Genomic DNA, 25,010 nt, shown 5'->3' with positions numbered 1-25,010 from the left:
CAAGTTTTACCAGTTTTCCCCCAGTGCTTGTCATTAGTTACAAAAATTCTCATCAGAGCATTTTTTCATTTGACTTTATGTGGTTCTGAGATATTAAGCTCGATGCAGGGAAATAAATCATTGTCTGATGATCAAAATCTATTTCAGTGATAATTGTCAATTGTCATGTGTAGGTATTCAGTTATTGAGTAAATCACTTTTCTTTTTGTGTTTTCATAATTAGGTCATTCCAGAGAAATGAAAATATTTAGTGTTTTTATATTCATAGCCTACTGTCATATGCTGAAAGGTAAGCTTTCATTAGGTTCTATATTTTAAATTCAAGAGCTTTTATTAGGTTCTATATTTTATTTTTTTTGTTTGTTTTGGGGCCACACCTGGCAGCACTCAGGGATTACTCCTGCCTCTGCACTCCGAAATCGATCCAGGCAGGCCTGGAGGACCATATGGGACACTGGTATACGAACCACTGTCAGTCCTGGATCAGCCAGTTGCGAGGAAAAGACCCTACCACTGTGTTATCTCTTTAGCCCCTATATTTTAAAATTTTAATCAGAAATTAAAACTAAGATAGAAATGTTAAGTCAACGTAAACTTTATAGAAAAGAGAGTGTGCTTTCTTCTTTGTTTCATAAGCTTAAACAAGAAGATCATTTCCTTTGAACAAAGATAAAGAGGAAATCTGAAAGAAACAAAATCAATCCTTTCCCACAGATAATTATTAAATATTGCTGAAGAAATGGCCTGGTTTGTCTACATATTTTTTAATTGTTTATTCAGGAGGCCTTAAGGGTTCCACTGTTGATTCTCAATCAACTAAGCTGGTTCTCAAGGCGAGGGCCAAAACACAGTGCTGCTCAGCCACCAATTCTGGAGGCCCCCAGGGCTGTATCTGATAATACTCAGAGCACTATGTGATGCCGGAAATCAAACTCAAGTCAGTCACTTGCTAGATTACATTCTAACCACTATAGTATCTCCAGAACCTTATTTGTTTAAACATCCTTTGTGCACATTATTTTGTTAGCTGGATTTTCCAATAAATATATTGTAAGGAAGAACTATATATTCTTAATGGAAAATGTCAGGATAACTCAAAAGTGGTATCATATGAGACCCTCCTGAAATCTCTAGACCCTGACAACTGACCAAGTGTATAAAGACATAAGAAGAGAGACCTTTTGGAATCTACTATTCACACTGTATAGATGGCAAATAGGTGTTCAATCAAAGAAATGACATGTTAAATGTCTATATGAAACAATCCCTGACATGATAAATGTCTATATGAAACAATCCTCTTGGTTATAAGTAGCTCATAACTATGTAATATTCTTAATAACAAAGTACATTTTATTTTGAGACTTTAAGATTTTTAGCTAGTTTTGTTAATATTACTTTAAGTTTATATATATAGAATACCCCTGATTATATTTTCAGCAAGTTGGATAAACAGTTTTAAGGAAGCCTTTAAGCATACTTAATCATGTATATGTATTTATATATATATATATAAAACGAGATTGAGTTTTTTTATTTTAAAAATATTTTATTGATTGCTTCAGTGTGCTCTACAATATCTTGGCAGTCCTTTTTATTCTGTTTATTTGTTTGAGGGTTAAAACCCAAGATGCCCAGGGGTTATTCCTGGCTCTGTGTTCAGGAATCATTCCTGGTGGGCACAGAGGACCAGAGGGAATGGCAGGAATTGAGCCTGGGTTGGATGTATGCAAAGCAAGCACTTTACCCACTATGCTAGTTCTCCTGGCCCTATAAAGTGTTTTTATAACTCTGCAGTAATTCTTGTACTTTTTAAAGGTATTTTCTGTCTTCTGAAGATGATTGATTCCCTTTCTTTTTTCAGCATTTACTATTACAGTTACCAAGGACCTGTATGTGGTAGAATATGACAGCAATGTGACCATTGAATGTCAATTTCCTGTAGAAGAACAGTTAGATATGGATTCACTAATTGTCTACTGGGAAGTGGACGGCAAAAAAATTACTAAGTTTGTGGATGGGAAGGAAGACTTGACTGTACAGCACAGTAGCTACAGCCAGAGGGCCCATCTGTTGATAGACAAGCTCTTTCTGGGAAAGGCTGCACTTCAAATCACAAAGGTGAAAATGCAGGATGCAGGGGTTTATTCCTGCGTGATCGGTTATGGCGGTGCTGACTACAAGCGCATCACTTTGAAAGTATATGGTAAGAATTGTTATAGAGATACTGGCTTTTGTAAATAGTACTGTGATGAATATAGAAATGCAAAGAACCTTTTTTCATAGTGTTTTTGGATTTCTAGGGTATACCCCTAAAAGTAGTATTATATAGAAGCTCAATTTCTAGGGTTTGTTGTTGTTTTTTTTTTTTAGAAATATCCATATTGTTTTCAAAAATTCTGGACTAGTCTACATTCACACCAGCAGTAAATGAGTCCTTTTATCCCCACATCCGCATTAACACTGATTGTTCTTATACTTCTTGATGTGTGCCAGTCTCTGTGGTATGAGTTGATATCTCATAGCTGTTTTGATTTTCATCTCCCTGATGATTAGTGATGTGGAGGATTTTTTTCATATGCTGTTTGGCCATCTGTACGTATTCTTTGAGGAAATGTCTGATTATCTCTTCTCCCCATTTTTGGATGGGGTTATATTTTTTTCTTGCTAAGTTTTATCAATAATCTTGGTTCAACTATATCTTAAACATTAATCCCTTATCTGATGGATAGTAGATGAATAGTTTCTCCAATTCCATGGGTAGTCTTTGTATCCTAGTTACTGTTTCCTTTGAGAAAGGAAATAGTTTATCAAAGATTAACTGGTCATATACTTGGGGTCAGTCTCAGAAGACTCAAGTCTATTCAATGGAATATGAAGATAGAAGAGGGTCTATCTTCATTCCACATCATTTTTAATGACTACTGCTTTATATTACAGTTTGGGAACCTTTAGAAAAGTGATGCTACCAATCTTTTTTCCCCAAGGATTCCTTTAGCTACTCGTGGGTGCTTATTGTTCCAAATAAATCTCAAGAGTGTTTGTTTTATTTCTTTGAAAAGTGTCATTAAATATGTACAATGCTTTTGGAGTATAAATAAATCTCAAGAGTGTTTGTTTTAATTCTTTAAAAAGTGTCATTAAATCTGTACAATGCTTTTGGAGTATTGACATTTTAATTAGGTTAACCCTCCGGATCCATTAGCAGGAGGTTTCATGTTTCAATTTCCTTGTGTCCTTTTTTATTTCTTGAAGCAGTGTTTTGTAATTTGTCTCTCACCTTTTTAGTTAAGTTGACTCCAAGGATTCTTGATTTTCTGAGGCACAATTGCGAATGGTATTTTTAAAATCTCTTTTATTATATGTATACACAAAAGCCATGACATTTGCATATTAATATTGTAGCCTGCCACTTTACTATACAAATCTATTGTTGCTATAAACATTTTTTGGTAGAGTCTTTATGAGTTTCTAAATAGAGGACCGTGTCATTTACAAACAGCTTGACTTCTTATTCCTATCTGGATCCTCTTGATATCATTTTCTTGACTAATTTTTATGGCAGGTATTAAAGATGAATGGCAAGAGGGGCAACCTTGTCTTGTGCCAGATCTTAGAGGGAAGTATTTGAGTATTTTTCCCATTGAGTATGTTTGCCTTGAGATTATGATAAATGACTCTATTGAGAAAAATGCCTTAAATTAACATTTTGTTCAGATTTTTTATCCTGAACAGGTATTGAACCTTATCAAATGCTTTTTCTGCATCTATTGATATGACATATGATTTTTATTTTTCCTTTTGTTGATATGGTGTATACGTTGTTTGATTTGCATATGTTAAATCATCCTTGCATCATTGGGATGAATTCTATATGGTATTGATGTATAACCTTCTTAATGAGCTTTTGGATTCTATTTGCACGTATTTTATTGAGGGCTTTACATCTATGTTCATCTGGAATATTGGCCTCTATTATGTGGCATCTCTATCTGCTTTTGGTATCAGAGTGACGTTAGCTTCATAGAAACTATTTGGGAGTGTTTCTGTTTCTTTAATTTACTGGAAGAGCCTGAAAAGTATTGTTAGTAGGTCCTTTTTTAAAGGTTTTAAAGAATTCCCTAGTAGATCCATCTATGCTTTGGCTTTTGCTTTTGGAAGCCTTTTAATTATTTTAATTTCCTAAATATTGATAGTTCTGTTCAGATATTCAAGATCATCTTGGTTCAACCTTGGGAGGCTATCGGATTCCAATAATTTATCCATTTATTCCATGTTTTCTTGTTTTATGGTATAAAGATTCTCAATATTTGAATATTCTCTGAATTTCTGTAGTGTCTGTAGTAACCTTTTAATTTCTAATTTGATTTATTATGTTTCTCTTACTTTGTGAGTCTTGCTAATTAATGGTTTATCAATCTTTTTGCTTTGTTTTGTTTTGTCTTTTTTGGGGGGAGGTCACACCTGGCAGCGCCCAGGGGTTACTCCTGGCTCTGCACTTAGAACTTGCTCCTGGCAAGTTTGAGACTACTTGGGATATTAGGGATTGAACTCAGGTCTGTCCTTGGTCATCTGCTGCAAGGTAAATGCCCTATTGTTGTGCTATCACTCCAGCCCCCAGTTTATCTATCTTATTTATTTAAAAATAATATTCTTTCTTTCATTGATCTTTTGGATTGGTTTTGGGGTTTCCAGTGTATTAATTTATGCTCTAAGTTTTTCTCCTCTAAGTTATTATCCTCTCATCTACCTATTTTTGGTTTATTATTGGTCTTTTTCCAATTTTAAGCTGTGCTAGTTATTTATGTTGTCCCTTTCTTCCTGATTAATGCTTGCAAAGCTATAAATTTTTCTCTTATTACTGCTTTTGCTGTGTCTCAAAAATTCTGATAATATGTTTATTCTCATTTGATTTCAGTAATATTTTGGTTTCCATTTTTATTTTATCTCTGACTAATGGCTGTTCAGTAGTGAGCTGCTTAATTTTGAGATTTTAAAGTTATTTCCACGTCTGTTTGTAGTTCACTTCTATTTTCATTGCATCATAATATGAAAAGATAGTCGAATTATTTTTATCCTCTTGATTATGAAAGTATGTTTTATGATCTAGCATGTTGTCTATCTTGGAGAATGTCCTAAGTGCATTGAAGAAAATTGTATATCTACATTCTTTTATTCACATATGTTCTGGGGATGAAAAGTCCTATATATGTTTACTAAACCATTCCCATTTTTTCCTTCAAATCTAGTGTTTTAGCCTAGTTGATCTTTCAAGAGGTGACAGAGCAATATTAAAGTGTCCCACTAGTATTATGTGGCTATTGATTTTTTTTCTTCAAGTCTATTAGCAGTTATTTTAAGCATCTTTCTTAATGTTTATTTGGGCACAGATATGTTTAGGGGTTCGATTTATTCATGATGTACATATCCCTTGATTATTATGTAATTCCCAAATATGTCTCTTATAACCTTTTGAGCACGAAGTCTATGTTGTCTGATATTAGTATGGCCACCTCAGCCTTTTTAATGGCGTTATTTGCTTAAATTATTGTCCTCCTACCTTTGACTTTGAATCTGTGTTTGCTTTGACTATTCAGATATGTTTATTGCAGGCTTGGAACGTTGAGTTTAATTTTTATTTATTTTTCTACTGTATGTCTCTTAACTGAGTGTTTAGTTCATTTAGTTCATTGACATTGAATTTTAGTTGACATTAATTTAGTACATTGAATGCATTTAAAGAGAGAGATGATTGTCATGGGATTTTGTATCATCTTTTTGTAAGAATTTGGTATTTGTTAGTCTGTCTTGCATTTCAGTAGACACTTTATTTCTTTGATGGTTGATTTTCGATCTTTGAGGCTGTGTATCCTTTCTTCAATCTTGAATGAAAGTCAGATGGGTGATCTTAGTGAGGCATTTATAATATTGAGCATTGTGCATGATAGAGGTCAGAGTTTGCTTTTTTGCATGTGGTTGACCCGTTGTCCCAACACCACTTGTTAAAGAGGCTTTCCTTTCCTCATTTTTAATTATTTTGCTTCTTTATCAAAGATTAATTGATTGTATGCCTGGGGTTCATTTTATGAATACTCAAATTATTCTATAAATTTTAGGGTCTGTTTTTATTCCAATACCATGTTGATTTGATGACTATTGCTTTGTTTAAAACAATTTAATATTGAGAAGCTGGAGAGATAGCACAGTGATAGGGCATTTGCCTTGCAAGCAGCCGACCCAGAACCAAAGGTGGTTCAAATTCCACATCCCATATTGTACCTGTGCCTGCCAGGAGCAATTTCTGAGCAGATAGTCAGGAGTAACCCCTGGGCGCTGCCGGGTGTGGCCCAAAAACAAACAAATAAAAAATAATTTAATATTGGAAAGAGTAATGATTTCCATCTTCTTTTTCCTAAAAATTGCTTTAGCAATTCATGGGCATTTTTTCTTCCAAATGAATTTCAGGAGTGTTTAATCCACTTCTTTGAAGAATCTTATGGGTATCTTTAGAGAGATTGCATTAAACTTGAACAATGCTTTGTGGAATTTTGCCATTTTAATAATGTTGATACTCCCAATCAAGGAGCAGAGTATATGCCTTCATTTCCTCATGTCTTTTTTTATTTCTTGAAGCAGTGTTTTATAGTTTTCTTTGTATAGGTCCTTCACCTATTTAGTTAAGTTGACAGGAAGGTATATGGGTTTCTGTGGTTACTTTATGAAAATAATTTTTAGTGTCTATTTCTTCTCTATCATTATTTGTATATAAGAAGACCATTGATTTTGTGTGTTAATTTTTTCAGCTTGCCACTTTGCTATACAAACCTATTGATTCTAGAAGCTTTTTGGTAGAGTCTTTAGGGTTTTCTAAATATCATATCACCTATGAACATTGTGAGCTTGAATATTTTTTTCTTTTCTGTCTGGATGTCCTTGATATATTTTTCTTGCCTAATTGTTATGGCAAGTATTTTCAGTACAATATTGAATAGAAGTGATGAGAGAGGGCAGTCTTGTCTTGTGCCAGATTTTAGAGGAAAAGCTTTCAGTTTTTCCCCGTTGAATATAACTTTTGTCATGTGCAGAGGTAAGTGGGCTTGACTATATTGAGAAGAGTTCCTTCCATTTCTATCTTGAGAGGTGTTTTTTTTTTTAATCATGAATGAGTGTTGGACCTTACCAATGTTTTCTCTGCATCTATTGATATGGTCATATGGTTTTTAATTTTTCTTTTTTAACTTTCTTTTTCTTTATTCTTCTTAGGTCCACTGGCATTTTTCCTTTTTGAAATTTTCTATGTCAATACCAATTAAATTTATTAAAAACAAATCCACTGTCAGGTTTACATTACAAGACTTAAATTTATAGTTAATCAGTAAAGGCAAAGATTAATTATACCAAGCATACTGAAAAACAAAACTCTCAGAAATGGTATAGACCAATTTTTCTCAAACTCTTTCAAACTTTTTTTTTCTTATTTTTTCCTCGGTCCTACCAGTTGACCCCCTAATTTAGTGCCATGACGCCCACTATGCAGTTTGCATTTGTGGCCCCCTTGAAATATCCAGGAGCAAAAAGAAGCCATATTTTGCCTCTGGTTGAGAACCAGTTGTATAACTATTTTCACTATGCATATATTCATTTTTAAAATCTATACCATTGTTTTCTTGGAATATATAAGAGGAACTGTGAATGGCAATTCCTGGGTACTGACCCACAAATGTGTCAACAGGTCACCTGGGTTCAAAGTTTTGGGTTGTTAAGTAGATAAATAAAGGAAAATACCTTATCTAACCACCTCTACTTTCACTGTTAAGATTCATAGAACTGAAAGTTGAGAAGATCCCAGAGAAAACTCGCTAATGTGAACTTAAAAATAGAAATCCCCTCCAAGAGAATCATCTACACATAGATTTCCCACAGTGACACCTCTGTCATTAAGACCCCCTTCCTGGTCTGTTGAGTTATTTAGTGTCATTGAGGTGAATTTTCTGTCATTAGTCAAATTTTAGAAACTCACTGCCTCTTTTTTAATTAAGACATTTTATTAAATGACTGAAATTAAATTGCCATCCAGTGACTTTATCATTGGCTAACACATTCATAATTAAAGTTAATAAAATAAATGTTAAAAGTTCACATTTATCATAAGTTCACATTTATATTAGATCATTGTAAATTACAAATTATATAGAAATGAAGAAAACTGCAACATTTATGTAGTATTTTTTGGTTTGATTCAGTTAATGCAACTCTGGTTAAGATAATAACTATTATTTGTCTCATGAAATAAGTTTAATTAATTATATTTCCATCAGCTTCTCTAGAACAATGATAGCCATGAAAGCATGTGATAGGTCCCCATGTTGGGATTTTTAACTTTCTTCAGTCCATCAACAAATAGCAGGCTATTCTGTTTATGTTCATAAGGAGAGTATTTGCCTTGCACAAGACCAACCTAGTACTGACCCAGGTTTGGTTTGACCTAGGTTTGATCCCTGGCATCCCCTATGGTCCCCAAGCCTGCCAAAAGTAACCCCTGAGCACCACCAGATGTGGCCCTAAAATAAAACAAAAAAGAATTATCAACAGCAGGTTAATACTAATAGCAGGTATTGTTGGGTCTGGCATGAAGAAGACTACCATAAACCAGACAGATATAAAGATATATAAATTATATGTTTATACTTCCAGAAAGGTCTCTTCTAGACTTGAAGGCAGTAAATAGAGGCAAAGCTGTCTGGATTGTGAAGAGAAATATTTTGTCATGTCACCTGAGCTCTGTAGTGTGCCATTTAATTTCCTTTGCTCTTGTCCTACAGAAGAAATCTAGAGCACAAATATTTTTGTCAAGAAGGAGTCTCTAACAAAACAAGCAGATGACCAATGACCAATATTTGTGGGTTGACTTTATTTGCCCATTTCTTTTTGTATTCTAAATTACTACATTGGGATCCTATCACAATTCAGCTTATTGTCATTTGAATGAAATGGTCTTGGAGATTGAGTGGAAACTACACCAAAAGTAACTCCCAACACTTTAGTTGCACTGAGATCAACAAAATGCACAAAGGAAGTAGCCACCAGTGCAAAGAACTCATGGGTTACCACTATATGCAAATAATTTCACTCTTAAATTCTCTTCCCATCACTGTAGACATATGGTAACAGCTTCCCTAATGGATTTTACTCATCATAGAATTTCAAAGATGAAGCATTTCAAAACTGAACTTTGAAAGAATTTAGTTGTGGATTAACTCATTAACATCACATTGGTGTTATTGTACCTTTCATGTTTAATTTAATATGAAACTTAATTTGGATTAGAAAACTGGGGGGAAATCACATAATTACTCTAAATAAGCTAATTTCTTCATTTGGATTAAGGCTTAATTGCCTTCATTCATCCCCCACCAAAACCATCTTTACTCCAAATTCACCAACCAACTCTGTTCCTCTCAACTGCATTTATCCCTATCTAATTTATCATGTAATATATCATATAAATGTCCCAAGTTTTTATTGTTTATTTTCTCTTTTTAGAATATATGCTTTTCAAAGGCAAGTATTTGGTCTGTTTATTCAGTGCTATATGCTTAAGGCATAGCATGTGGTAAAACAAAAATACAAAAACATTGCAGTAATATTTGTTTTGTTTGAACCTGACTGTTTTTGTATTAAATCTCTGAATATAACATATAACAAAGCCATTATTATGTCTTAGTAAAATACTAGTGACTGTAGGTGAACCATTACTGGGTACATTTATATATTGGAATAAAATAAAAGTATTCTAAATTATCAAATGTCAACATTCTTTTTTTTTTTTTTTTTTTTTTTTTGGTTTTGGGGCACCCGGCAGTGCTCAGGGGTTACTTCTGGCTGTCTGCTCAGAAATAGCTCCTGGCAGGCACAGGAGACCATATGGGACACCGGGATTCAAACCAACCACCTTTGGTCCTGGATCGGCTGCTTGCAAGGCAAATGCCGCTGTGCTATCTCTCCAGGCCCAAATGTCAACATTCTTATAAGAATAAAACTGGATCAAGATCTTAGGCTAAGGGGCCAGAGAGATAGCACAGTGGTAGGGCATTTGCCTTGCACACAGCCGATCTAGGACAGATGGTGGTTCGAAGCCTGGCATCCCATATGGTCCCCAGAGCCTGCCAGGAGTGATTTCTGAGTGCAGAGCCAGGAGTAACCCCTAAGCGCCACAGGGTGTGCCCCCCAATAAATCTTAGCCCTAAAATGCACCAAATAATCTATTAGAATATTCAATACTCTGGGTATCTTGATCTCAAAAAGATAACAATAATGGGGCCGGAGTGGTGGCACAAGTGGTAAGGTATTTGCCTTGCCCGCAATAGTCTAGGACAGACCAAGGTTAGATCGCCTGGCATCCCATATGGTCCCCCAAGGCAGAAGCGATTTTTTTTTTTTTTTGGTTTTTGGGTCACACCCGATGACGCTCAGGGGTTACTCCTGGCTATGCGCTCAGAAGTCGCTCCTGGCTTGGGGGACCATATGGGACGCCGGGGGATCGAACCGCGGTCCGTCCTAGGCTAGCGCAGGCAAGGCAGGCACCTTACCTTTAGCGCCACCGCCCGGCCCCGCAGAAGCGATTTCTGAGCGCATAACCAGGAGTAACCCCTGAGCTGTCACTGGGTGTGGCCCAAAAAACAAATAAAGAAAAAAAAAAAGAAAAGATACTTTCTATCTTTAGTATAATAAGTAAATTATTTATCAAAATAGCCAATATTTTGAAAGTTTTGAAAATAAATATTATAGAGCTAGGGAGATAGTTCAGAGTTGATGCTTCTTTTTTGCATGCACTAAATCCTGAGTTCAGTCTCCAGCACTGTATGCTTCCTTCCTCAGTGCCATGAATGTGACTCTGATGATTCCCAACACTGTTGGGCTGATGCAGTATCACATGGCCATGCCTAATCATTAAAAACTGTCAGGCCTACATATTCTTGAGGGGCAAGAATAATGGGAGTATCTTTATGAGTACAGCTTGGGATTCCTCCATTCCAAAATGAATAAGTATCAGAATGTAGTATTCTGGAACAGAGAAGATCCTAGAATAGGAAAAAAAAGGACATAAGGGTAAAACTAGCTAAAAATGGACTGTGTAAAATTGAGTTAGTAGAATTATACTAATATTGGCTCTTTGGATTTGACAGCTATGCCATAATAATAATAATAATAATAATAATAATAATAATAATAATAATAATAATAATAAAAGATATTAACAAGAAGGAATTGGTTGATAGGTATTACTGAAATTCTATATATTCCTCCCCACTTTTTAAATATCTAAACTTATTCTAAAAGAAAAAATATACTTAAATTTTAAAAGTTCTCCAGAAACATATTTTATTTGTATAAATATACAAATACTATTTTATTACAAATTTTTGATAATGTCTTAATGTTGAACATTAAATTAAATTAACATTAAATTAAAACATTAAATGTTGTACATAAAAACATGTTTTCTATTAAACATATCTAAGTCTATAGTTGTAGCTAACTGGAATCTATTTTTTTCTTTATTTAAAAATAATGCATCATATAGTTGACAGTTGGACAAATACATTTGTTTCCTGTTAAATCAGAGAAAAGTTATTCAAAATAGAGAGAAAAATAAGAGAAAAAACTTAAAAAGAAAAAGTACAGTAGCAAGCACATTTGTGAAAAGTTGTGTATTTCCAATGAAGCCTTAATACAAATAGCAGAAGGTTTAGTAAGCTTTTGGTGTTAGCTGCTCATTTTGTTAAGTTGGTGTGTTCTTGCTGGGATAAAAGTGTCAAACAAGTGAAGTTGTTCAGCAATTCTAAGCACTATTACTGATATTTTTTAACTGGCAGGCCTCCTGGATAAAGGAAGAGGGGGAGAGGTAGTCTGCACTCACTTCAAAAAGCATTGGTGATATAAGATCAAAAAACCAGCATGCCTGCAGTTTGGTCAGATTAGTGTCCTGAAAGGAATTGTAGAGGGTTCGTGAGCAGGATCATTGGCAAATGGTGATTCTGGGTGATGGATACAGCAGGTATGCCTTTGACAGGGCAGAGGTTTGGCCTGCCCTCTCCTATTACTGTTAACAAGAATCTTTATAAGATCACTTTAAAGTACCAAAAAGAAAATAGTTGAAAATAAATTTTGCATTAGATGGACTAACTGTATGTAAAACCTATGTAACTTTACTGAAAAATATAAAGATTAATACCAGATATATTTTATATTTTGATAGAAAGACTGGTGTAGAGATGACAATTCTCTTGAAATTAAACTATATATTTACTTTTATACTACTAAAATAGCAATATTATTTTTATACAAATGTTTCCTTTAAGCCCAGATTTGGTTCAAGTATAAAGAGATCACTGAGCTGGAACTAACATAGGTTATCATGACTGAGTTATATGAACATTAAACTGACTTTCTGATAATTCATCTGGATTGACGATCTTTCTAATGCTTATAGAATGAACCCATATGTCTAGTTTTATACTAAATGAAGAAAATTCCTAACTTTCTTTTACTCATGACCTAGCTCCATACCGTGAAATCAACCAACAAATTTCCATGGATCCAATTACCTCTGAATATGAACTGATGTGTCAAGCTGAGGGTTTCCCTGAAGCTGAAGTCTTCTGGACAAGTAGTGACCATAGAGTCCTGACTGGCAAAACCACCATCACCAATTCCAAAGGGGAAGAGAAACTTCTCAATGTGACAAGCATTCTGAGAATCAATGCAACAGCTAATGACATTTTCTATTGCACTTTTCGGAGTCCACAGGATAAGAAAAACAGAACAGCTAAATTGGTCATCCCAGGTAATTTCTGAATGTCTCAATTAAATGTCCAGGAGGCTAAAAATATGACTTGGTGGTAGAACACATGCTTACTTTGCAAGACCTTGAATTCAGTCCCCAGCACTATATACTAATACTATTATTTTCCCCAATAAACACACACACACACACACACACACACACACATACTGCAACACCACTCTGAATGGCCTTGGACCCTTGACCATCAATGGATGTAGCTCTTATAAAAAGAAAATCAAACAAAATGATTGACAGTGGCATAGCATTTAAAAGTATATGCTGTTTTCTCATACCCATTCAGCCATGTTTTATATTTATTTTAATTAATAATTTGTATAATATGGACTACATGCCAGTCATTGGGGCTCATATAAGAAAAAAACTGGAAAACAGTCAATATCCCTTTTTATGTAAAAAATATTCTTGTATCTGGGAGATCTGGGGAGCAATTGAAAGAAAGGCTCAACTCAGGCATATTTCAAAAATCCAGATCTGAGAACATTAATTTTCCCTTATTTTCCAGGGTTTCTGTGCAGAAAGCACAGGAATTATATTTTTTCATTCTCATTCTCATTCTGCCTCCCCCAAGGTAGTTGATGACATTTCAACTCAACTCAGAACACTTTTCTTAGTGTATCAAACATAAAGTGATGTGTCCCTGGACAAAATATTCAGCTTCAACATACTTCACTTTCCTGATATAGTTGTATAGTTGTACCCTATTGTAAACAGTTATCATAATAAACTATTGCACATGCAATCATCTGAGATGCTTACCTGCACAGATTCTACATTTCCCCTTTGCCTCACTTCCTTACATTAATGAGTAGTGACATAGTCTAAAGAGAGTCTCAGCCCTTTAGAAAAAGTAAGAAAAGTCAAACAATAGAAGAAAATTAGAATAATTCTGTTAATAAATGAAGCAAAAATGTTTAGAAAAAATGAGGAGCCCTTATTGGCATTTTAATTTCTTCTGTAAGAATCACATTAGTGAGTTTCTGCCATTTAAAAAATTATGATAATTATTTATGAGAAAACCAGCTTCTCAGTCTATTCTATCACCTGTCATCTAGAAATGCCTTTTAAATACTTCGCATGCCTAACTGATAAAACTTATTTGAGACTCAAAGAAGATAGTTAGGGACAGATTTTGTAAGTTAATAGATAAAGGCTGACTGCTTCTAAGTCTTTAAAACCTTAATAGGTAGTCAGATTTAGTGACCAGTGGGAGTTTACAATCACGAAGCATTTTCCCCTTTCTTTCTGTGAAAGGTCTCAGACAAATTGACTAGAAGTATCAATAAAGAGAGTCCCCAAACATTCAAACTTTTAAGAAAAGAAAAGAGCAAAAACTGGTGTCTAATTATGACTACATATGTTGAGAGGTCAGAGCTCACAGACAGTGACATTTTGCTTGGTTTCATTTTTGCACATACATTAAGCTGCTAGTGTCTATACTGAAGAATATAAAAGCATGAAATTAATCAAGGCTGTCATAGAGCATTGAACACTTACAGTGGTAATGTGCTAAGTACTTTACAAACATTAGTCTCACAGTTTATCATTGTTTTCATTTTGTGGACTGGCCACAGAACTTGCAAAAAATCTCTGAGCTTGTAAAGAGCAGCAGACATTAACCCCCAAGTCAATCTGTTGCTTTTTCTTTAACTTTTCTTATTGATTAAGGTTCCATGATTTACAATACTGTTATTGATGCTCTTCCTTACTTGTAATTTAAACACCATACTCCTCACGAGTGTGCCAGTTCTCCCTTCCCCAAGAACTCAACACCTCCTACAACTCAATTGTGGGTATAGTTCTCCTGTTTTGTTAACTTTGGCTCTTTGCTGCTACCTTGTTGTGTATCTTTAAGTCTTACATAATGAGAGAGATCATTCTGTATCTATCTCTTTCTTTCTCATCTAAGTCAGTTCTGAAGACTAGACTTCTACTTTATTATGCTGCTGCCATTTCCAGAGAAAGCTTATTTCTCTATCCCATCAACTTACTCACAGCATTGGTGGTATAGTTAGTGGTGAGCATATTTGCCTTCCACCAACTTATTTCTCAGAACATCTTTTAGAAAATTAACTTCGTAGCTCACAGTACCCATCCTAAGCAACACCACAAAGCTAGGTGCAAGCATTGAAATACTAGGACCTCATACCAACCCCACCCCAATACTCCATGCCCAAAGTCAACCCAAAATTGTTGACGTTAAATTTCAAATTGGGGCCGGGTAGGTGGCGCTGGAGGTAAGGTGACTGCCTTGCAAGCGCTAGCCAAGGAAGGACCGCGGTTCGATCCCCCGGCGTCCCATATGGTCCCCCCAAGCCAGGGGCGATTTCTGAGCGCATAGCCAGGAGTAACCCCTGAGCGTCAAACGGGTGTGGCCCAAAAACCAAAAAAAAAAAAAAAAAATTTCAAATTACATTAATTTCCTGACTCATTGCAGTCAATATTTTATCCTTAGTCAATTTATTTTTCTTTTGTTTTCCAGAACCATTTGGGATTCCGGAATATCAAAGGACTCACTATATAAGTCTGGGAGCTGTCCTGTTGTTCCTTATAGCCCTGGCAATCATCTGTCTTAAGAAAGATGGTATTTTCTTTTATGCACTGTCTCCACTGCTGAGTAGTATTTAAAAAAAAATATATATATATATATATATATATATTGTTTTTTGTACAGAGTATAAGTACAGAGTGCATGTGTTAGGATCGCAGGTAGCAGGCAGAGCTGGGGATGCTGAATCTCAAGTAATATGTAAGACAATCGCACAGAAAAGGAAGAAAGTTCTCCAGTCAGAATGCTTGCAGTGCCTCCACTGCCAGATACCGATTTAGAAAATAGAACCTTCCCATGAGTCTTTCCTTCTGGGCTTAACTTTTACAAAGTAGATTTAAGTTCTACTGCTGTAGCTATGTGTAGCTGTGTATGTGTTGCTCCATCCTCTTACAGTCCAGTTGATTTTATTGTTCTGCAGTGCCATCAACATTGGGTGAGGCATGAGCACTTTTATGGAGACTCAGCATTTCCTAGAGACTCGGAGGATTGGGACTTCAGGGAAATCCAATTTGCCTTTGCACAGTGGCACAAAGGCATTTTACAGTTCAGTAGCAATTATAGTGAAGCTGGGAAGGATTGCTGAGTGAAAATCAAGCATACACTATATGTAATAGGACAATGAATATATGTAGAAGTTGAAGAAGATTTTTCCCAATTATACAAATAAATACAGGAGTGTATTTGACTGACATTGGTTCTCAGATTAATAGCACTTTTTTTTTTTCAGTTTTTAGGTCATACCCAGTAGTGCTCAGAGCCTTTTCCTGGCTCTGTGCTCAGGAACCACTCCTGGCAGTGGCAACTACATATGTGGCATTACATAAGTACTTTATATGTGATGTCAGGATGGAGTATGGGTCAGCATTACCAGCTCCAATTTGCACTATTTAAGCTGGTTTCTAAGGAATGGTAGTCTCTACTGAATGACTGTGATATTTGCACTGTAGATTAATTTTGCAAAATTTCTAGCCACAAGTGTAATTTTGTAAGTTTTTTCATTTTTAATCATTTTTATGAACAGTTAAAATTCAGAAAATATATCTGTTTAAATAAGTTCCTTTCATTTTCTGATTTAGAATGAGTATTTTCTGATTACTATGCAAACAATATCAATCAATTATTGATCATATGTGTTTAAGTTTATCTGACAGCATATCGAGAAATAGAAATAAAATGGAATTCCACTATCAGTTGAGTAATTATCCATAGCCCCTTAAAAGGGTGGAGAAGTTGTGTAACTGAGGGATAAGCTGTTGCTATGTGCTGTTTACTTACCAGAATCAAGAAAGTGAACCAGAAAATAAACATTAAATTTCAGGAAGAAGATAAGAGATATATGCATTTGTGAAAGAAGGTGACTATTGAGACACCACATTGGATAATTCCTGTGAGGGAAATACTATTGTTTTTAAGAATGACTGGAAAATCAATGTCTAATAATGTATCTTAGAATATAGTTACCCCATCTCTGAGAAGATGGAAAATTTAAATTCATATTCCTAAAATAAAACTAGAATAAAACCATGGGTTTTTTATTTTGTATTTGGAAAACATCTGATAGTGTTCAGGGTCCTCTCTATGGTCTCAGAAACCCTTCCTATAAGGCTCCGGGATATATGGGATACCAAAGATTGAACCCAGATCAGCTGCATGCAAGGCAAATGCCTTACCCATTTTGCTATCACTTTAGCCCCTGGAACCATAAATATTTTTAAGGGTAGCAAATTAGTTTTATTTAAAGAAATTTGCTTAGGGAGAAAGAGAGAGAAATAGAAAAAGAGATCTCCAGGGTGGAAAATGAACTGACCTCGGATTTAAACTTGAGTCATTGTGTACTGTTCTGTTATTCAGAAATTTAAAATAATTTTTTTTGTTTTTAAGTGAGAAGGATTGATGTGGGAAAATGTGGCAACCTAGGTGTGAACTCAAAGAAACAAAATGGTAAGTATATTATCAGGCATCAGGAAGGTGTAAAATAAACAAAATAATAAGGAAAAACTTAAATAGCAAGGAAATGTTTCGGCTATACACTTGCTTCCTTTTAACCATTATTGGCTGCTAGAGCTACTGACTTTTCAAACTTCTCAACTCTAAGAACTTCTCCCTTAGTCTGAGATTTAGAGATGCTCCCTGGGAATAGAGCTTTGAGCAGCTTTGGGGGAAGGATTTGGGATGAGAGGAGGGAGGGAGAAACATTCTCTCTGCTAGGTTTCTACCATCTGTAGGCATCATAATATCTCCTTGAACAGGAAACCATATTAACTCATATCAAGGTAATTGGGGATGGTGAGGTGAGAATTTGAGCATCTATCTGGCACTTTGTTAACTACCATTTCTCATTTAATTCTCCTACTTTCCCCACCCTCAAATCAAGGAGTTAAATACTAGGATTTTCTCTATTTTGTGGGAGGCACAGGTCAAAAAGATAATATAGGGTACCAGAGCAATAGCACCCAGGGAATGGCATTTGCCTTGCACGCAGCCTACCAGGGTTGTATCCCTCGATTTCCATATGGCACCCCCAAGCCTGCCAGAAATGATTTCTGAGTGCAGAGCCAGGAAACCCCTGAACACCACCTGGTGTGGCCAAAAAAACATAATAATAATGATAATAATAATAATAATAATAATATCGGGACCAAAGCAATGGCACAGAAGGTAGGGCATTTGCCTTGCCTTCAGACTATCTGAGTTAGATCCCTGGCATCCCATTATGGTCCCCAAGCCTTCCAGGAGTAATCCCTGAGCACCACCAAAATATTTTTTTAGATAGGATTAAAAAGAAGAAGATATAAACTACCCAAGAACCCGCTGTGGTGAAGTAAATTTTCCTCAAACAGGCTCCTAAATATATTATGGAATTTGGGGGCACACTAGCTTGATATAAGCACTCTTAACCTACACATTTAAATATTGCCCAAAGATGAGGGCCGGAAGGACCAACTCATGATATGAAGCTCACCTCAAGGAAGGAAGGGTGAGTGCAATTAGAGAAATAATATACTAACAACTACCATGACAATGTTAATGAGTGAGAGAAGTAGAATGCCTGTATTGAATACAGGCAGGGAGTGTGGAAGTAGGGAGATGGGAGGCATTGGTGGTGGGAATGTTGCACTGGTGACGGGGGTATTTTTTTTTTTTTTTGGTGACTGAAACTCAACTACAGTCCATGTTTGTAATCACATGTTTAAATAAAGATATTATTAAAAATAATAAATAAACCTTTTTTAAAATGTTAGGAAAATATTGCCTAGGTGATTGAACTAAGAATAAAGTAACAATAAAGTTTATCATTGTAAACAATAGAATTAGAAGCCAAATTTTACAAGGATCCAAGTTTAAGTAGTCTCATTGTCATGGACATATTCAAGGAGTTTAGTCTGTAGAGCTAATTAGTGAATGTTGTTTTGCTACTATCTGGTTGACCAATCATTCTTATTTGCCAGAACTAAGATGGGTTTCTCAGCATGTGAGATTCTTACTTTATAAACCAGGGTGTACCCAGGAAAACTAGTGTAAATGGTTATTCACTGTCATATAAAGATAATTGTATATAAGACTAATGCCTTTACAACACTGGTGGTGGGAATACCCCTGATTCATTGTCACTATGTACCTTAAATATTACTGTGAAAGATTTGTAATTCAAGTTGGTCACAATAAAAATATTTTTTAAAAATATGCCTTTTTCTCTTTCCATGAAATTAACATGTAGTTTTTATCACTTTTCAGATACACATTTTGAAGAGACATAATCCAGTATTGGAGCATCTGATCTTAAAATAGGGACTTTCAGCTTGTGGTTTGAGCTCATCAGAGCTAAGCATGATCATCAGAATGCATGGACCAGCAGGTGACAGAGGATGCAGGACCTGAAATAGAAATCAGCTTCTGACAATAATAGCTGAAAATGGTGAAGAAGTAGAAGTAGAAAAGAGGAGTAGAAGGATAGCCTGAAGGAAACGTTGGACGTTCGAAATTATTGGGAGTCTCCTTGGTGCATATAAAATGAAGAAAGAACAATTCTGAATGATGTCCTTCCATGAAAAGTGTCCAACATTTATCTTAGGCAAACAGGTTGAGATTCTCTTATTTAACGGTCAGTTCCTGAAGAAGTGCGCATTGCTTTCCTTCAATATCTTGGCTTGTCGTCTGTGTGATTGAAAGCCCCTGTGTTGCAACAGTATTTGAGTAAGAACTATTTCTTTATATTGAGTCTATAAGATATTTTATGTGAGTGTGATTGTGAATGATTTCTTTGGATGATTCATCATAGTAGAAGTTAGCATTTCTTTATACAACTTTCAGTAAAATTACTTGTGTCTATGCATTCAAATGCAAAATATTTGTAGGGTGCTTAGTATCCTCTATAAAGTAGATAAAGATATAGTATAAAATATAAATGTAAATAAGGTATCCCCTACTTAATATCCCAGAAATCATATAAATATTGTCTATTTATTAGCATTGATGCTCTGTTAATTTAAATAATCTTAATCTCAGACCTTAAGTATCTTATTCACCACAGAATTAAATGTTACTAAAATATTTGTTTCATTTTAACATCAACTTTACAACTATGTAATTGTAACTATCTTAATCTCATTTGATCCCTTTTATGGCTGTGCCATAAACATATAAACATATGCATGTTTATACTCCCTTTCACAGCTGAAGGAACAGAGAGCTAAAATACTTTGCTCAAGTTAGTAAGTACCAGACCTTAGATTTCCACAAAAGTCACTTATTTACTTTTAGAATACAATCTACAGCTGTGCTTTACTTTAAGATTTCTTTTAGGAAGTGCGTTGTTATGTCAATCACTATGCCAGGCTGTGAGCCTACAGATGTTAGCAAGATAAAGCATTCCACCCTCATCCTCTGCAGTGAGCTTATGATGTAGTGGGAGACCAATAAAATGTATTATTGTAATTCTGTACAGTGGCTTAAGGTGTTGAAGGAGATTGATAATAAGAAAATTTTGCAATACTATCAAAAGGAGGGAACAGTTAACATATCCATGGGAACTTAAAAACAAATATTTTAATGACCAAAGCAATGTTAATTTATGAGTAAATGTTGTTAAATTTTTAAATATAGGAAACAGGCCAGAGTCCTGTTTCTGGAATTTCAAATTCAATATTTTTCATAGACTCTTCCCTATCTTTCATTAGTACATGCTAAATATGTACTTCACTTATATTTGGTTGGACCACCAGCATATGTTGAGAATATGTTGAATATTTTTGTGTGTAACAGAGTATAGATTTATTATTTTCTTTATTTATCAATATGAGACTTCTAGGTCAATGTTTCTTGATTTTTTTCAACCAAAACCAAACACCAGGAAGGGTGTTTCCTTGCACATGACCACCTTGGGTTTTATCCTTGGCATCTAATATGGTCCCCCAATCTCCACCAGGAGTGATTTCTAAGCTCTGAGCTAGAAGTAAGTCCTGTGCACTGCCAAGTATGCCCCCCAAAAAAGTTTGTGATAACCAACTTGAATTTCTATCATTATATTTTGTTTTTGTTTTTGGGTCACACCCAGCAGCAATTAGGAGTCACTCCTGGCTCTATGCTCAGAAATCGATCCTGGCAGACTCAAGGGACCATATGGGATGCCGGGATTTGAACCACCGTCCTTCTGCATCTAGTGACCTTACCACTGTGCTATCTCTCCGGCCCCTATATCATTATATTACCTCTTATTATATGCAATCAGATACTTATTTATGTAATGTCTGGTACTATCCAGTAGTTCTGTTTCTTATTTAAGATTTAAGTGCAATAAAATTTTAATTTGTTTTGTTTCCATGATTCAGAATCCAAAAGGACCAATAAGAGACATTAAAAAGTCTTAATTCCATCCTTCTATCCATTCATTCCATTCTCCTAGATTATCTGTTTTCTAGAAAGTTTCCCTTTCCAAAATCAAAGACTATTGTCTTTTTTTATATATTCATCTATGAATATATTTGGAAATGTGTATAAAAGTTTATATTTTTTAATTTTTCTTTTTCCCTTTATGTGTGTAATGTTATAGACATTTCATACTGTATACTTTAATACTTTTGATTATTTATTATCTTTTATAGTGTCTGAAACAAATTTGAAATTCCAAAAGTCAGCATATGTCATTTATTCTAGTGATCTTTTTCATAGACTCTTACCAATCTTTCATTAGATTTATTACATGCTAAATACGTACTTACATATTTGTTTGGACTACCAGTATATATTGAGAATATGTTGAATATTTTTGTGTATGACAGAGTATAAATTTGATTGTCTTCTTTATTTCTCAAAATGAGATCCAAGAGTCCTCTAGGCCAATGTTTCTCAACTTTTTTCAACCATTTTCTATGGTCCCCTTCCAATTTTATTTTCTTCCTGTGGCTTCCTCATTTATGTGATTTCCACATGAGAACTCTAGAAATATCTTGGGATAGGAGGGGGCAGGCCCAGGGACCATATGGCTCCCAGCTGAAAAACACTGCTCTAGGTTACAATAAATTAACTTAGTCTTAATGTGTGACTCATTTATTCACTGTATGAGAATTCTGTCTGAAACATTTTTTCTATTTTCTTCAGAGTATAAACATGATTTTGTTGCATTTTTAAATTATATTTGGAAATTTCATTAAAATACCTCCACAGAAAAGTCTCATATGGAAAACATCCATGATCTAAGCTTGAAATTCTTAAATCTCACCAGATCTCATCACTACATAGGTCTCTTGCGATGTTGTTTCCAAATAAGTTTCTGCTGCTATCTTAGGAAGTTGAGGGGTTCTTTCTTTTTGACCATTTATATAGATTAATGACAAGGAAAACCTTTGTTTTGCCACATGTCAAAGTTAAAGAAACAGAATCTCCAACAGAATTCTTGTTACATTTATTATTACTTGTTCATTTGTACAATATCTCAGCTTGTGTGACAACATTCCTTGTTTGTGTAAAGTATAACTGAGGAGTCTGACTTAGAGTCTTGCAGTATTAGATTTATAAAGCACTTTATTCTTTGTTTTGTGTTTTGTTGTAAATGACATAAAGCAAATTTGATTGTAACTGATTATGCTTGCATTAATTTAATAAAATATACTTATTTATTCAGTATGTTAGCATGTCCATGTTCTTGCTTTTTATATGTTTTGTAGAAATAGGTTAACATCTAAATTGAGACATTTATTAGAAAAATTGTCAACTGTTTAATTCTTCTGTTCATAACTTCTATTACATAATAAACATATCTTTAAGTACTGCATGATAAAAAATATCAAAAAGTTCTTGTTTTTAAAAGATTGTGTTAAAAAAATACAATACAAAAATCCCTTCCTTACACCTATATTCATTGCAGCACTATTTACCATAGCAAGACTCTGGAAACAGCCAAGATACCCTTCAACAAATCAATGGCTAAAGAAACTGTGGTACATATACACAATGGAATATTATGCAGCTGTCAGAAGAGATGAAGTCATGAAATTTTCCTATACATAGATGTACATAGAATCTATTATACTGAGTGAAATAAATCAGAGAGAGAGAGAGAATGATGCAGAATGGTCTCACTCATCTATGGGTTTTAAGAAAAATGAAAGACATTCTTGCAATAATAACTTTCAGACACAAAAGAGAAAAGGGCTGGAAGTTACAGCTCACCTCAGGAAGCTCACCACAAACAGGCATGAGTTTAGTTAGAGAAATAACTACGTTTTGAACTATCCTAATAATGAGAATGTACAAGGGAAATAGAAAGCCTGTCTAGAGTACAGGCGGGGGTTGGGTGGGGAGGAGGGAGATTTGGGACATTGGTGATGGGAATGTTGCACTGATGATGGGTGGTGTTCTTTACATGACTGAAACCCAAACACAATCATGTATATAATAAAGTTGTTTAAATAAAAAATTAAAAAAAAAAGATCTAGGGGTTGAAAAAAAAAAGATTGTGTTAAAAGTTTTGATTCCCTTGCATCCAATTGTTTCTTTTAAGATAATACCAAGAAAATACTCTATCATTTAAATAAAGTTCTAAGTGAGGGAATGTGGTAGAGACAAACATTAGTTGGAGGGTTTCTAAATTAGAAAGGTTAGAAAAATAAAAACATTAAAACTCTAAGATAATAGTGCATGAATATTACAAGGACACTATAAAATGAGATTTTATTATAATTCCTTAACTGCTGAGAAGGGTAGGTAGGACACTTGCCTTGCTCATGGCCAAGCCAGGTTCAATCCCTAGCACCTTATATAGTCCCCCAAGAACTACCAGGAATGATTGCTAAGCACAAAGCCAAGAATAAATCCTAAGCACTGCCAGGTGTGCCCCTCCCCCAGCAAAAAAAAAAAAAAAGTCCACCAAAAACAACAACCAAAACTGTGATCCTATAATGAAAATACAAATAGTACATGTATCTGTGCCTTTCTAGAATTTTTCCCTTGGCTGTAACATTATAGAATCAAACAAACCTTATCTCATACTCATATGTTTGAGTCATGTAACAAAATGGGAAGTAGATTCATGTGATGTTTCTGTTGATTTCAGTTACATACATATAGAACAGTAAATTTAGTAAAACACTGTGGGGTCATGTTTATAATTTCTTCATTTCTACAAATTTCTTATAAGTGTACAGTCACCAGAAATAAAAATCAAGACCTTTTTTTACTCTTTTCCCTCCGTACAGCTTAATCCCTTTTCAAGGTTCTTGTTTCAGTTCCTGTTTTGAACTCACTGTTGCTGACCTTTTTTAGCCTTTATATTAGGATGTTACTTGAAGAATTAGGAAGATCAAGGCCAGAAATACAGTGCAGGGGTTAAGACACTTAACTTTTATATGTGATTGACTTGGGTTGGATCTTCAGCACCACATATGGTCCTGAGCACCACCAATACTACCCATGAGCACAGAATCGAAAGTAAAGTTTAAGGGACTGGAGCAATAGTACGAGTAGGGCATTTGCCTTGCACACAGCTAACCCAGGTTCAATCCCTGTCATGCCAAATGGTCCGCTGAGCCTGCCAGGAATAATTTCTAAATGCAGAGCCAGGAATAAACTCAGAGTATTGTGGATATGGCACAAAAAAAATCTCCAGCTTCCATAGAGCAGTTTTTTTTAACCTTTTTATGCAAAGGCACACTTTTTCCTGAAAAAAAAAAATCACGAGGCACAACACCATTAGAAAATGTTAAAAAAAAAAATGAACTCTGTGCCTATATTGACTATATATAAAGTAATTCTCTTGAATAGGAATCAAATAAACACAAAGAAATTATTTTATAATTATTTTTATATTTTATATTTGTTCTGATTTCTATTTACTTACTCAGTGTGAAACCTGGGCCTGTTTGGCTAAACACAAAGCTGATATTCTGGCAGGAATCAAAGAAAGACACACACGTAGCTCTTCGTCAGCAGCTCTCAGTCTCTGCCTTTAGTTTTTATAGTCTGTAACATGCGCTTAGACTCACAAATAGACCAAACATGCCGAAGCCACATGTTAAGGATGAAATTGGAATGTTTTTCCACGGCACACCAGACAATATCTCATGGGACACTAGCGTGCTGCAGCACAGTGGTTGAAAA

General features: G+C 34.8%; 1 protein-coding gene across 1 annotated transcript; it reads left to right on the top strand.

The window, feature by feature from the left end:
* The first annotated feature begins 227 nt into the window (after positions 1–227).
* CD274 (CD274 molecule) lies at positions 228–15,493 on the top strand. The gene is made up of 4 exons (XM_049772750.1): positions 228–289; positions 1,865–2,206; positions 12,563–12,847; positions 15,348–15,493. Exons 1-4 carry the CDS (start codon positions 238–240, stop codon positions 15,491–15,493), a joined length of 825 nt encoding a protein of 274 aa, XP_049628707.1. The 5' UTR covers positions 228–237.
* The last annotated feature ends 9,517 nt before the right edge of the window (positions 15,494–25,010 follow it).

Source organism: Suncus etruscus, chromosome 1 (genome assembly GCF_024139225.1).
Source record: "Suncus etruscus isolate mSunEtr1 chromosome 1, mSunEtr1.pri.cur, whole genome shotgun sequence".
Classification (NCBI taxonomy): domain Eukaryota; kingdom Metazoa; phylum Chordata; class Mammalia; order Eulipotyphla; family Soricidae; genus Suncus; species Suncus etruscus.
Note: the sequence above shows the minus strand (reverse complement) of the source record. Positions and strands in the feature narration are given on the sequence as shown.